A 15359-nucleotide genomic window follows, 5' to 3' on the forward strand; every position below is an offset into this window, starting at 1 on the left:
GAGTTGTTGCTTTAAAATGTAGAGAGGAGGTGCCGAGCTTGAACTGGCTGGACTACGTTACCAATAATGTTAATTTCCCCCAGAACTGCAACCCAGAACTGATTCTTTGCATTTCCTTCTCTCTGATGAAACAACCTTTTTTATGATAGTAGGGTCTAGTATATAGAAGACTTCTATCCCACTTTTAAATATGGGTTCTCAGAGCTGCTTGCGAAAGAAAAATAAAACAATATGAATAAGCATCAAATGAAAACCAATAGCATAAAACGGAACAGGTCCATCAAAGCCAGCAGTTAAGTGCCTCAGCAAATTGATTCACCTGCAGGGTTGACTGCTTCCGCCTGGAGCTCTACTGGCAAGCACCGTGCTGCTGTCAGAGGACACCACTCCCCACCCGCCAAAACCACAAATCACCACTGGCTTTATCTATGGTGTTACAGATACATTGTGATGCCTGGATTGCAGTGGGAAACTTAAGATTTGCCCTATTCGGACATGGATTCCAGAGGTTTCTGGCTAGTGTCTGGGATGACTGTTGCAAATAGCTAAACCAGAACATCGTTTACAGAAACAGCGGTAATGGTACCAAAAGCTTTGCTCTGCAGACCAAAACTGATTGGGAGGCTACGTGTGCTCTTAAAAACTTTTCATGCTCCTAAAGAGATTAAAATCCTTTATAGTGAGAAACACATGTACAGTGGTACCTCGGGTTAAGTACTTAATTTGTTCTGGAGGTCCGTTCTTAACCTGAAACTGTTCTTAACCACTTTAGCTAATGGGGCCTCCCGCTGCTGCTGTGCCGCTAGAGCACGATTTCTGTTCTCATCCTGAAGCAAAGTTCTTAACCCGAGGTACTATTTCTGGGTTAGCGGAGTCTGTAACCTGAAGCCTATGTAACCTGAAAGCCTATGTAACCTGAGGTACCACTCTATTACAAAAAGTGATGGTTCTTCAGTAGATTTTCATTTAAGAAAATATTGGTTGACTACAAGGTGACGTAGGGAGCTTGTTAGCTTATTGCCATGGATATAGTTTTCTGGGGTATTCATTAGAACTCACTTGAAAACCGTATTAATGTCACTTATGTGGCCTCATTAAAATCTGCTTAAGTGCTAGAGTAGAGCTATGCAGAGCAAGCTTTCTTAAGTACTGTCCTATTTCTGTTGGTTTCTGTGGGACCAGGTAGCAGTCTGTATTCCCGAGTGATGTTCTTGCTCTTCTTCAAGTTCACATAAGCATCCTTTGTGAATTTTCATAGCTTGGTATGTACAACAGCATTCAAAGATATTTTTTGTATTGTATGGATAGCTGTACTTGGATCTTTTACCCAACCTTTCTTGTATTGGAGTAACTTTCACTGCGGGGGAGTGGGATTATCCAGCCTCAAGTGTTCCGTGTTGCTTTAATGTTTGCATTGTGCAGTCATAACATTTGTTCCCTGTCGAGAAGAGGGCTCAGCAAATCAGAATCCAACCTCTGGGACCTGCATTCTGTCCCTGCAGCCTGTCTCATTCCTGAAGTAAACGTTTCCCCTGGACTGCAGTTAAACAGTTTGGTGGATGTTAATCTTGGTTTCAGATTCTGGTTTAAGGGAATTGTTGGTTAGTTGTAACCAGGTTTAATGTTAGTGCTGACAGATTCCTTCAGCATAGTTAAGACATGGGGAATGGGTGGGAGTTTTTTCAGGGAGGCAGCACATATTTCTAGTAGAGGTTATGTCTGTCATTATCGTAGAATTGGAAGGGATCACCAGGGTCATCTAGTCCAACCCCCTGCAATGCAGAAATCTTTAATAACCAACAACCCTGGGATCAATTCTCCTGCTCTACTGGCTGAGTCCAGTCTGCCAAGTGCACTGCTGCTGCTGTTGCTGCTGCTACTCATGGTATATTCATTTCATTGTGGGACTTCTGTGGGAACAAAGAAAATGCTTCTGCTTTCAATGGGGAGATAACATTTTCCTTGCATAAACACATGTCAAGTAAGGCTTTATTGCCATTCTACAGTTGTGGTGGTGGAGAGCAGCAGTTTGTGCTTCTGCTTGTATATTTGTTTGGGGTTGCTTAGCTTTGTCACCACTTTCTTGTGAGTCCAGGTGTACAAACTCCTACCAGCTACAAATGCAGCAGAGGAAAACTGGATCTGGTGTTTGAGCTTTTCTTGTTTAAAGAACTAATGATGTATATTATTCTGTAAGATGCCTCAGTGGTTGTTGACACTGGTTTGTTTTCAGGTGTGAAAATATTAGCACACTTAGCACTTCTAAGCATAGTATTATTAGGATTACTTTGTGTAGGAAAATGCCATTAGCCTTGTAGATTCTTTCTAAATTCTGAATAATAATAATAATAGATTATGTGGCTAACAAAACACAAAGCGAAAATCCTGTATTGTGAGAGATGATTAATTGTGTTCGATTGGGTGTGCAGAACAACTTGTGTAAACACAATAGAACTTCCGCATCCCCAAAATCTGCTCTGGAGAGTTGGGGGCAAACCCAAAGCAAATTTGGGGGCTGCAGGGGGAAGAAAGAGAGGGAAAGTTGTGTTGTACTCATGGATGCTCCACATACTGTGAATTAGTTGGATGCAACTCTTCTTAATTGAATTGTACATTAGACTGTATGTTTGAGCTAAGTTTGGTGTGTCCTATATTTGTAACCATGATCATTTTTTACAAATGGAATTCTCACATATCTTATTTTCCCCCCAGATTTGTACTATGGTGGAGAAGCTTTCTCTGTAGAGCAGCCACAGTCTTTTACTTGTCCTTATTGTGGAAAAATGGGGTATACGGAAACATCTCTTCAAGAACACGTTACTTCAGAACATGCAGAAACATCAACAGAAGTGGTAAGCACAGTCAGCCTTGCTTCTGAATAACACCAACAATAACTTGAAACTTGAAATTTTTGCCTATCGTGGGGGTTTTTTAAAATAGAAAATTAGTTACAATGAATGAATACTCATTTAGTATTAAAAGTTGCAGGAGATCACTTACCAATGTCTTTTTCCCCCCATTGACAATTTTATTTTCAGGTTTTCTCTTCTGGCCCTGCTTCCCATGGAAAATCCTCCCATGGAAAATAATACAGACTTTACCTTGAGAATGCTTTGTGCCATATCTGAGCAAATGCAGTTGCCCTTTCTCCATTCTGAATGCAAGGCCTCTTATTTACACTTGGAGGAAAAGTGTGACCAAAATGCTTTAAAAGAGAATCAAGCAAATTCATGGAGCAGAGGGCTATTGAGGGCTAGTAGCCAGGATAGCTATGGTCTACCTCCATAACTGGAGGCAGCAGAGCTTTTGAATATCAGCTTCTGGAAACCACAGGAGGGGAGAGTGCTCTTGTGCTTGAATTCTGCTGGGTGATTTCCCACAGGCATGAGTTTGGCCACTGTGAGAACAGGATGCTGGATTAGATGGGCCACTGGCCTGATACAGCAGACTCTTCAGCCAAATATCTATCTTTAGGGTGTTCAGAGACCTTCAAGTACATTATCTCAATAATCCTTACGACTACCCTTTAAGGTAGACCATTATTACTATCCATGCATTTCCAGAGGCTGCCCATGAAGCTCATTTGAGCCAGAGACTTGCTGGCTTGTAGCTCATACTCTTAACTATGCAATATGCTAGTTTCAGAGGATAGCATGCATGGGAGAATATTCAAAAATATTTGGGTTGTGATTTCTTTGGGGGGGGGGACCTGGTTCTCTCATTTTTTATGCATTGGTTACAGTAAGATCCCTGTTCTTTTGTTAACATTGCAAGCTTGAGCTTAGTAGGGTGCAGTTTCACTTTTACCTAGGTAAAGGTACCTATATAGTGTTGTCATTGAATCAGCATATTCTGAGTCCATCAGCTTGTGGACAGTTTAGTCGTTGGAGAATAAAACAAATTTTGCTTCCAAGTGCAGGTGTAAATAAGAAATTTGGTGCTGAAATTTGCTAGTTTTCAGTTAAAGAATGTTCAGCTGATTCATCATTTTCCTTTTAATTGATTATGTGTAACTAAACATGCACATTATCAAAACCTCCATATGCTGGCTTGAAATACTGGACGAAGAACATCTGTTCCATTATTGTCCTTATAGTGATGTGTTCCAAATATGTAACCAAGCACACCTTTCTGCAGTTGAGGTGTTTGGATACATTCTTGAAAGGCTCAGTTAATACTCAGAGTTCAAGCTTTCATTGACTAATCTACCAATTAAACCTTGCAGCACTACTGATCTTACAATTCAGCCTGTAATATAGTTAGGATTGATTCCACAGGGTGGCAGTAATGTTTCATAGATGTGAAATACTATACCAGTCTGAATGGTGATGATAGTGCTTAGCAAAGTGCTCCATTCTTCCTGGTATCCCAGGCATTTCTCTTGAGAGTTTTCTGTGTATGCTGTAGGGAGGTAGGCTTATTCCAGAAGTAATCAGAGGATTCATAATCCTGTCTCATTCACTTAGAAGTCTGTCTCTGCAAATGTGGCAGGTTGCTTGCAGGCGGCTCTTAAGGTTTTTCCCCCCATGCTCCAAACTGGTGACTTCGCAAAGGCAGTTTAGGTAACAGCAAAGGAGAGACTGGAAGGGGCAAAGGTGCCTGAGCACTGCCTAACAAAATCAGAACTTGTATATAGGTTTATTAAAAATTGTATTCATCAGATTTGATGCATGTTGTATGTTTTGGTCTCCTGGACAAACTCACACAGGATTATCTGTCATTTATAAAAATGCTTGGGTTTAAAGAGACTGCATAAAGGGATGGAAGAATTATTGGGAAGCAAAACTTTGTATGTGTCGATGCATGTTCTTGCAAAGTCAGATAAGTCTGCATTTTGTGTTCGTTTTACTTCTCATTATTGAAAGCAGAATGGCAGAAGAAGATACAGCAAGCTTAAAAGTAGGGTGACATGTCTGAAGTTGTTTCCCGTCCCTTTAGTAAAATGATTGAGCTAAATCAAATCACTCATATTTATTGAAACACAAGTGCTGTTAAATCTTCCCTTTGTAATTGTTTGTTTTCTGTGTAAAGTGGCTGCTGTGTGCCATGTTTCTAATTATTATTACAGTTGTTTTATGTATTGCCTTTTGAACCACTGAATCAAGGCAATTTGCACATAGGATAATTAAAAACAGTTAAAACACAAAAAAGAACAGATGCCTTTAAAACAGAACTAAAACTTTTAACAAATGGACACTCGTGGTAAACACCCATTTATCCATCTGGGAAATATATTTGATGTTGCATCTGCTTTGTAGTTTTGTTTGCTTTTTGCACAAGTCCTACTTTCAGTACTTTTATCTGGCTTGAAAATAACCTCTTGGCTGGGGTAATAATTGTTTTCAGGCAAGACAGCCCTGTGTTTAGTATTGTCCTGTAATACTAGTACAAGTGGTAGGTGATCTGCTTTTGTCCTCATCTCCTGGAAAGGAGAAACAACTTCTGTGTGCTGCCTCCAGAATGAAGATCCTCTGCTTTCAAGGCTGCTTACTAGGCTTTCTGTTTCTCTGCCTTTCTAGAGAGGGTGGGGGGCAAGTGCAAACCTCCAGAATGGAGCTCTCTCATACAGAATTCTGTTTGGAAGGATGTGCCCCAGTTGCCTGGACTGACTCTATATTTCTTTCCTTCCCTTTCTCGGTAGCAGAGTTTTAGGGACAAAAAGCAGTTCTCTTGGGGAGAGATGGCTAGAGAATCAGTCCAAGCAAGCCCCCTCCTCTGGAGTTTGCCAGGATAAACTAGGTGGAGCTGATGAACTACTTCCCCTCTAGCAAGGAAGAATATACCAGCCCACACTCTGTCTCCATAGCAGTGCCATGGAAGCTGCCTGCTCTTTTGCCTTCTTTTAGACACAAAGTCCTCCGTGTTACGTCTGGGGGAGTCAGAAAATAAGCAGTTGCTTTAAGAGCCATGGTATGGGAAGAAACTATGAAGTACCAAAGACAGTTGCTCATCTTGGCTCTTCCCTGTCTAGGAGCATGAAAGGCACAGGGCTGTACCTGTTTGTATGATAGCAGTTCCTTCCTGTTTGTACTGGCAGCAAGGAGGGGAGCAGTGGCCAGGCGCCAATCAGGTGAATGAATCTGGTTGGGGGCTTTCACTGACTAATTGATTATTTGGAAGGCTGGTCTTGAGAATCATTATGAACTGGAGGGTGAGTTGTACGAGGGCTACTATTTTCTCAGCATGAGAGAGTAGCTTCTGTTCAGTGTGTTGGTCATTTTTTTTTTGGCCTGGAAGACACTTGCTCATATGGCTTTTCTTACTTCTGTCATTACAGATTTGTCCGATATGTGCAGCATTACCAGGAGGAGATCCCAATCATGTTACGGATGACTTTGCAGCTCATCTTACACTGGAACATAGAGCTCCAAGAGATTTAATATCCTTGCCTAAGTCAAGAAGAAGCAACTGAAGAATTTTTGCCTTCTATGCTAATAGCCACCCATGTTGATTCTGAAATAGGTGCTTTTGTTAGCCTGTTACATAGTTTTCTTTGAATAGCTAGATAAGCTATACTCTGCTTGGAGCACTTCGTGTTAATTGCACCACTATTGGCTAGTATAAACTGATAGGATTTATTTTCCTTTCTTTTGAGGAAAGATTTGAAAGAAAATACGTTCTGTCTGAGCAAGTAACCTCTCCTCAAGCTTTGGGAATGCTCCAAGAAAGAGTTCAGAAGAATACATTCCTGTAGCTTGTAATTCCGTTGGCATGTTGCCTCTGAGACTGTATTTTCTTGATTTGCTTTATTATAGTTCTATGCCGCTTTTCATTCAGATATATCCCAAAGCGGCTTACAAACAATAAATGACAATAACATGACAGAACATCACAAATACAGCACAGATGATATAGAATAATTTACAGATCCTCAGTGAAACAATTACAATCTATAAAACATTATTAACAAAGCAACAACTAAAAAAATAAGGTAAACATCACAATTAATGCAAAAGTATATGATTTAACAAATACACACTCCCCACTCCCCATGACTGATAATCTTTTACTGTATTCAGCTCATTAAAACACACATACCCATAATGCCCAGGGGAGCAACTCCCTTCTGAAGGTTCCTTGGGCTGGAACTGGGGCAACGCGGGTGAAACTATCCACCCCCTGATAGCAAACAAAGTCTCTCTCCCCTCACAGTTCTTCCTCTGGATTTGGCATTTGCTGCGGATTGCCCTGCTCTTTGCATCTATAATGCTAATATTGTGCAAAATTGTTTTTAATACACCCAGTGTGATTTTTTTAGATAAGGGGATCTGAAGATAGAAATGTAACTGCTTTTTATGACCTTGCTAGTTACTGGGGTTGTGCTTGGTTCACACCAAGCTAAGCTTGAGAAGACACAAAATAGCAGTGGTTCCCAATTGGGAATTGCCTAACCCACCCAGGGGGTCAGTGGCACCATTCACATAACAAAAACTACCTTGGAGATAATCAAAATTTTCCAAAGTAGGCAGTGGCGTAGCGTGGGTTGTCAGCACCCGGGGCAAGGCAAGTAATTTGCGCCCCCTAACCCATGGATTTGCGCCCCCTAACCCCCAGATGTTGCGCCCGGTGCAGCCGCCCCCCCTGCACCCCCCACGCTACGCCACTGAAAGTAGGGAGCGTCCATGGCTTGACTTTTAAATAACAAGAAATCCACAATACTTAGCTAATTGGGAACCACTGTATTATAGCATTGGGGGCAGGCAAGCTGCAGCATGCCTCTAACTCTAGCAGAGCAGCGCACCCCAAATTCAACACATTTGGGATGCCAGCGGCACACTAAGCAGAGTCTGCATACTCTGTGCATCTGCTTTATGTGGCCATAATTGTGTCGAATAATTGGGCCCTTTCACCAAGTCTGGTGTTCCATTCCTCCCATGCGAGTCATGCAATGGGGAGGGAAATTGCTGTGTCTGCTCTTCAGATGCCATGATTGCAGCTTGGGAGGAGAGATTTAGGGCTCTCAGCCCAGCGCTGGCCACGAGAGTGGTGTGTTCCAATTAACAAGAGCTGGGGCGGGGAGGTGTGTTTGCATACAGTATGGATGCCTGGTGAGTGTAGTGCACGGGCCTTGGAGGGCTGGCTAGCCTTGAATTGTGGCCATTTCTCCTCTAAACTAAGAAGGAAGCTTTGCTCCTGTTCTTTACAAGTCCATTGTCTTAGTGGCTAAGGCGTTCCTGTTTGCGTGTTGACACTTTCCTTCCCTTAACTCATTGCTTACGACGAATCCAGTGGTGTTCGGCATGTACGTAGAATGTTTCACCCAGGCCGGGGTTTGGGTGGCCCTCGCGCACGTAGATCCAACATGCACTTTACTAGCAGTTCCACTGGTGGTTTTTCATCTTCGCAGAGTTCATATTCTCCAAGCAATAGGGAAGCCATGGATCCTATAGCTGGTAAGATTTGTGAATATTTACATATCCCTTTGTATTTTTGGGCACTTGCGTGATTTAAATTCTTCCACCTCGCCCCCCCAAAAGCAGGAATATCTGTTGTTAGATTTTATCTCTGTTCCCTCTTCAGTGTCTTCAGTGAATCAGAGCTTTAAACATCCACATGGATGTTTATATTTTTAAGAAGTTGCTGCAATGATGAACTATTTGAGCTGGCTGAGAGAGTTTTAAGGAGCTGCTCTGAGCAATAATTCCAGCTGCTTCAAAGTATCTTCACGGCTTGTTGAATGTACTACTGTGTTGTTAAAACACTAATGATGTGTCAGGGTAGGAGATCATTGGGGCTGCATTTTAGGGACTATGAGTATACCTTCGTTTGTTTTACCCTGTAGTAGCAAAATGGGAAGCTTATGGAATAGGTACTGTGGGAGAGTGAGGTGGTAGTGGCAGAGGACTGTGTGGTTACGTTAATAGTCCACTCTTAATTCCCGAATCCTTTTTTTATATTGGCAGAGCTTTTATCTCAGTTGTCCGGCGTGAGGCGTTCTGCAGGGGGACAGCTCAATTCCTCTGGCCCTTCCGCGTCTCAGTTGCAGCAACTGCAGATGCAACTGCAGTTAGAACGGCAGCATGCACAGGCGGCACGGCAACAACTGGAGACTGCACGTAACGCGACAAGGCGCGCCAACACTAGCGGCGTCACCACCACTATTACACAATCCACAGCAACAACCAACACATCCAACACAGAAAACAGTCAGCAGGCTAACCAGAACTCTCAGTTCCTCCTTACAAGGTAACTCGTTCTAGAGGGTCGGAATTGCAATTATTGGTTCTGAATCACTCCAAGAATTCAGCCCCGCTTTTGAAATTTGTGTATTTTGATGGCATGTTCCTCCTTCCCACAAACTGCTTTTTAAGCACCTCCTTCAGCAGTCATTATCTGCAGCCAAGCACACGTAAACTTTTGTGCCTTTTCTGTTACCGCTTGTATCTAGTAAAAAGAGATTGTTGGCTTAAGTGGCAAAGGGCAGAGAAGGGGATAGAATTTTAAAATGGCTTAAACTGTAATTTAGAAGTAGGCGTTGAATACAAGTTTTTCTTGCAATTCGCATTCCTGGAAAAATCAAGAAAATTACTGAGCAATCTGAGGGCCGTTTAACACAGTGCTGTTATGTGTAGCTGCAATTCATTATGTTTAACTCTGAATTCCAACATGCTGGCATATTTTAATTTTTTTAAGAATCAAAATACATTACAACAAATTAAATCCTTCATATATTCTCAAATCTACGCATTACAAAAATGGTATCTGTTGTAAAGTAGAAATACCGAGATAGTAATGGATTCATCAAATATTTCTTTTTAATTCCTCTTTAATTCTCTTTAAACAAAATCTCTATGAGAACTCATAATATAGAACAAAATGGAACCAATTAATAATGGCCCTCCATTGTAGACTGATTAAAATATTTTACATATGTTATTTTAAAATCATTTTCATCTCTTCTGACATCTTCCAAAGACATTATTTTACTGAAGGAGACTGAGTGTGTTGTCAGTTTCAAGCTATGGCCAACTTTTTACTGTCACAATTTACATTATATGCTAACTTTGAAATAGTTTATAAAGCCTAAAAGGAAAGTTAGATCTTGTAGAACTGAGACTAATAATCATCTGCGTGCCTCGTGTGCCCACTACATATGATTAGCAGCTTCCACTGTCTGCACAATGTCTCCCAACAGCCTGCTTTTGTACCATTAGAAGTCTTAGGTAACCCCACTGGAGTAAAATACCACAAATGGAGTACCGTGGCATGGGCCTCTCAAATCTACACAGATATACACAATTCCCATATTTTGAAAAACTTAGCCACAAATTTGAAAAGAGAATTCTTAAGCCACTTTCCCACTAACTCATATTGGCCTCAGTATCTTGGCCCCTTCAGTTTGGCCCTTCAACTTTGCCTTGCTTACTTCCTCTGTAAGATTATTCTTCCTTCCTCAATTTAATCTTAAGGGAATGCCTTCTTTAAAAAAAATAGAGAAGGAACCTTGTTTTAAGCATCTCGTTTGTTGTGATTCCTTCATTTAAAAAGGTCTTCTCCTTGTTTGCTTACATCTCGGCAACTTTTATACTTTTGATCAGATAAATTCTAAAAGATACCCAATACCATCTTTGGGTCAGAATAATCCCTTCGTGAAGATTCCTGGGAAATAGATTTTAATCTCATCTCCTGAATAGGTTTCTGGGGTCCTCCCTTTGTAGCAGAATGTCACGGCAACCCTCCATTTTGTTCCATTTTCACACAAAAAGTACCAAGGTGGCAAACTATCTGATAGCAGAAGATGGGAAAGTTGAATAGCGTGTGCAGCATACATTCAACTATCAGAGCAGTAATCCCTCCAGTTACCATGCAGGTTTGCTAAAGTTGTATTACCCTGCGGTAATACAACTATGGGTTCCATAGAAGCAGCACTGGAGCAGTTAAGGTCTCAAGAGCGCTGGTGCTAGGGACTTAGGGTATTGGATATAAGCAAGGAGTGATCACTGGCAGTCTCTGATCATCTCTTTCCTAGTGTAGAAATAAATCAGATGCATCTTTTCTGAACCCAAGACATGATCTTGTAGATTATTAGACACTTGGTGTGTACAGTGTTCCCAAGCCTCAGAATTTTCAGCTGTATCCTGTTTTGTCTCCCCTTCTTGTGCAGGTTGAACGATCCCAAGATGTCTGAAGTAGAGCGTCAGTCAATGGAGAGTGAGCGAGCTGACCGCAGCCTGTTTGTTCAAGAGCTTCTGCTGTCCACTTTAATGCGGGAAGAAAGCTCCTCCTCTGATGAGGACGAGCGTGGGGAGGTTGCCGATTTTGGTGCTATGGGCTGTGTAGATATTATGCCTTTAGATGTTGCTTTAGAAAATCTAAATTTAAAAGAGAGTAATAAAGGAAACGAGCCTCCTCCACCTCCTCTTTGATGACATCCCACTTCGCAGACAATGTCCTCTGTGCTGTATTTGCCAATGAAAGTGGACAACAACTATCTTGGGTTTGTTTTGGTGATTGTAATTTCAGGTCTGTCACTCTTGTTACATTGTGTACATTCAAAGGAAGAGAGAAAGATATATATGATAATCATTTCCACTTAAAAATAATTTTTACTTCTAGCAGGTAAATGTAGGTTGCAGATCAGAGGGGAAATCCTCTGTGCCCTGTACTTTTTGACATGCAAAAAGGTTCTCCTAATACTCCACATTCAAACTGAAGAGGGAAAAAAATGAAATCTCTAATGAAGCTGCTGTGTGTATTTATGAATATTAATGAATAAAAACTGCTTGGATGGTTTACCTTTACTGCATGAGGTTTTTTGCAGCGTGCATGAGTTTTAGTGACCTTGTCATTTAAAAAAATTTAAATACAAGGAGTAAAACTATAAACGACTCCCTCCCCCTCCCCCCAAAGCTTTCCCATTATTCAAAGGTTACAAGGCAAAGAAGTTAATGCTCACTTAGCATTGTGTGGCCATCAAGTAGCTTTTGAATAATGTACGTCTGAACCACTTTTATTACATGTGCCGTTTGCACATCATGCAAGCTCTGCAGTGGGACAGCTTGTTTCCGGGGTGTGACGTTTTGCTCGGTGTGACCCTTGTGTTGCTCTCTTTAACCACCGCACATCCACGTGGAGTTTCAGCCTGCTTTTTATGCATCTCTAGGAGACACAAAAGTAAGGCCACTGCCAAAATCTTCTGGCAAAGGGGGCTTTTTTGTGTGCCCTATAATCAAAATACTTGTTCAACTTTGTTTAGAAGTTTTTTTTCCTTTTTGTGGTTGTTAAAAGAAAACCATTTTCAAACTGTTAAAACATGTTTTATTCAGGTGTAGATTATTCATTTGCTCATTGTCTTAAAAGAAAACAAAAGTTAACCTGGATTATGTTGTCTTAGTTTTAAAAACCTTCACAGTCTCAATCATATGTTTTTGAGTTATTTATGTATTTGCTACCTAGTTTGCAGAGACTTGTCAGCAACAGGAGAGCTTGAGGAGGTTGACTTCCCAAACTTTTGTCAATATATTACAACTGCATTCTTAATGCTAATTCTAGCACCTTTTTATTTATTATTTCTTGATTTTTTTTCCTGGTATAAAAAAGTAAAAAGCCTTTTTAATTGAATCATGCCACCTACATGCCTATACTATTAATCCTGTATGTATAAAAATGTACAGTGTTTTTGTCCATAGACTTTCATAATAGCCCCAAGGCAGGAACAGGAGGGTTTTTTTGTTTTGGGGGGGTTGGGGTGGTGGGGAAGGGAATGTAAAGTTAGACTATAAAGACAAAATTGCACACAGCTTCTGATTAAATCTAAACTAGGCTTAGACAATAATCATGTTTCTCTCTGGTTCTCTCACTTTCTTCATCTCTATCTCCCCTCTCTACCCTTTCCACTTCTGCTACATAGCAAGCATCTTAGAATTAATTGCAGACTTGAGCAGGATGGTGGGGTTTTAAAAGGACAGATTCTCATCGAAAATGGGAAAAAGCCCCACCCACTGGTTTTTAGTTTCTGATTCCAGTTATTTCTATATAAAATACAGTACTAGATTTGGTTCTTTTTTTTTTAGTCTCTGCAACAGAATGTTCTAAGGGGGAATTTTACAGCAGCCCTCTGGTTATCTTGGGAGTTTAACCCAGCTAGGGATTTTTTTTTAATTGTTGAGGATTTTCAAAACCAGTTTTCAAGCTGTAGTCTTTTCAAACACACCTGCACATTACAATAAGGCACGCAGTTCAATAAAGCATTTTCAAGACTGTTGTTCAGTTGGTTCTTCTTTGGTGTTGGCGTGTTATCCAGATGCCAGGCATTCTTTTTTCAGTGATATTTTAATAAGACCTACACTGGAGAAGTTCTTGGCTCATAAGATGACATTGCTGTTTTTTTGAGTTTGTTTTGTTGTAAAATGTAAATCTCCAGTATCCGTATGTGTTGGGGCATCTGCGGCAGAAGTACTGGTTTGAGACTGTGCCAAACTTGGGCACCCACAGCATTCCCTCACCAGCTGATAAAGACAGATCCAGTCTCTAAAGCCTCAACTACTGTGAACTCCCTAGAGTGCAAAGGTGTGTTACATTTCAGTTTTTCCAGGCTTTGTTAGATGTTTGCTGGCATCCTGCTCTTCAATTATGCTGGCAGTGTCACTACCAATCAACACAATTCAGCACATCAAAGCAGATGGCTATCACAGAAGTAGACTAAAATTAGATTCAGTTAATGGTTATCAGTGACTGACAATTTTGTTCTTAAAAAAAAACATTTTTGGCAGGAAAAGGACAGAAGTGTGGGCACCAACCCAAGCATTTCTGGGGACAGCAGTCCAGAGATGGACAGCTGTACCCACAAAGGCCTTCACCACTCACTTAACTGAACAGGTTTGTGGGGGAGCCATGGCACTTTCAACACCTCGGTGAAACTTGCAAGTAGGTGTATAGATTCTGATGCTGAGAATACAATTGTCGTGACACTGCACTTCTCAGTGATGCATTTCAGGCACTGTATGTGAACAGTTTTGGGGACCTTCCAACCTACCTTCAATATTGTGATTAGCTCCACATTTCTGAGAGGTTCTTGGTGAATGGGTCACATGCCATTTTTTGCTTGGATGCTGCTTGTTCCTGGTGCTAAGCTTTGTTCACGGTACAGGACAGTGGCCAAAATAATGAGCTAAAGTTGTCCATTGGGTGCTGATTCCCTTCCAATGTTTTATGTACTGTTTTGAGATCTTTAAAAAGATATAAAAGTCACGTCACAGGTTCACCAGCGGCAGTGCCTAGACGGTGAAATGTATATATACCTTTCTGAGCTGGCTGCAGGTAGGGGGCCTTTTTGCCAGCACAACAGCATCACATTTTGCTTCTCCTGATTGCGTCCAAGAAAAAACACCTGGCCAGCCTCTTCCATGTACTGTAGTTGATAGCCCATCTGTTTCAACCTGCTACTGTCCTGGGTATAATACTGTAATCAGGTTATTTGGAGAAACCTGTATCATGGCCAGAAGGGCTATGTATTGTTTATGGAAAGTGATTTTATCTACTTTTATCGGAATTAATCCATATTAGCATGAGAGGCAACTTAGCAACTCCAGCGAGTAGTCACAATGTGCTATTTATTGGTGAATGCTTGCTTAGTGTTTTGACATACACCATACTTCTCTTTCATCACCAAATAAGTTCAAGCCCATCTGACACGTTGCTAACTTTTGGTTAGGCTTTTTTGAGAATGAGATAGTAAAGAGAAGTCTATAATCTTACCTATTTTATGAAGTTTATCACTGCCTTTGAGGATTTCTTCACACAATGCAAATTACAAGCACCTTCACCATCTGCATAGATGAAAATTACCTATAGCCTGCTTGCTCAAAGCAACATAAAGCTGTTGCCACCCAACCCAGCTACATCTCTTCACTCATCCCAAGACAGCTCTTGGGGCAGTGCTAATAGACTATTTGTGGTTGTGGTGAAGAGTTCTGCAAAACCTGTATTAGAGGAAGTTGGTAACCAAACCAAGATAACGAAACTTTTGCTATAAAAGGCATTTTCAAAACGGGGGTGAAAAAATCAGCAGGAAAATAAATGAGTAACATAAATAAGTGTGATGTGGCAACTTCCTCAGACAAATCCCCCCCTTCCAAACTGGGGGTTTGATGCATTTTGGGGCTAGGATAGCATGTTGGTTGACATTTTGTTCTCTTTCCTTTGGAATACATTTCTTCTGTGCAATAATATTTTCTCCCCTCTATCACGGTTCTAGGTTGATAACTTTGATTGTCCCACTGTTACCTATAATTACACTGCCTTAAAAACTGAGTGTGCAGCACTATTAAATATGTTCAAACTCCAATTTTCAACATGGATACATCATATCAAATAGCCCCCCTTTTCTTAGTGGTGAATTGTCTTGACCCTCCCTCACA

General features: G+C 41.0%; 1 protein-coding gene across 2 annotated transcripts in view; it reads left to right on the forward strand.

Annotated features, from left to right (window-relative positions):
- Positions 1–11733, forward strand: part of KCMF1 (potassium channel modulatory factor 1) — a 42589-nt gene extending 30856 nt beyond the window's left edge. For both annotated transcript variants that reach the window (XM_081894581.1, XM_081894582.1), the window contains exons 3-7: positions 2713–2852; positions 6278–6379; positions 8219–8393; positions 8904–9186; positions 11105–11733. In XM_081894581.1, the coding sequence (XP_081750707.1) occupies positions 2713–2852; positions 6278–6379; positions 8219–8393; positions 8904–9186; positions 11105–11366 (962 nt within the window). In that variant the 3' untranslated portion in view covers positions 11367–11733. The remainder of the gene's footprint in view (positions 1–2712; positions 2853–6277; positions 6380–8218; positions 8394–8903; positions 9187–11104) is intronic.
- Positions 11734–15359: the final 3626 nt, after the last annotated feature.

The sequence above is a fragment of the Podarcis melisellensis genome, assembly GCF_964234715.1.
Source record: "Podarcis melisellensis genome assembly, chromosome: 17".
Lineage (NCBI taxonomy): Eukaryota > Metazoa > Chordata > Lepidosauria > Squamata > Lacertidae > Podarcis > Podarcis melisellensis.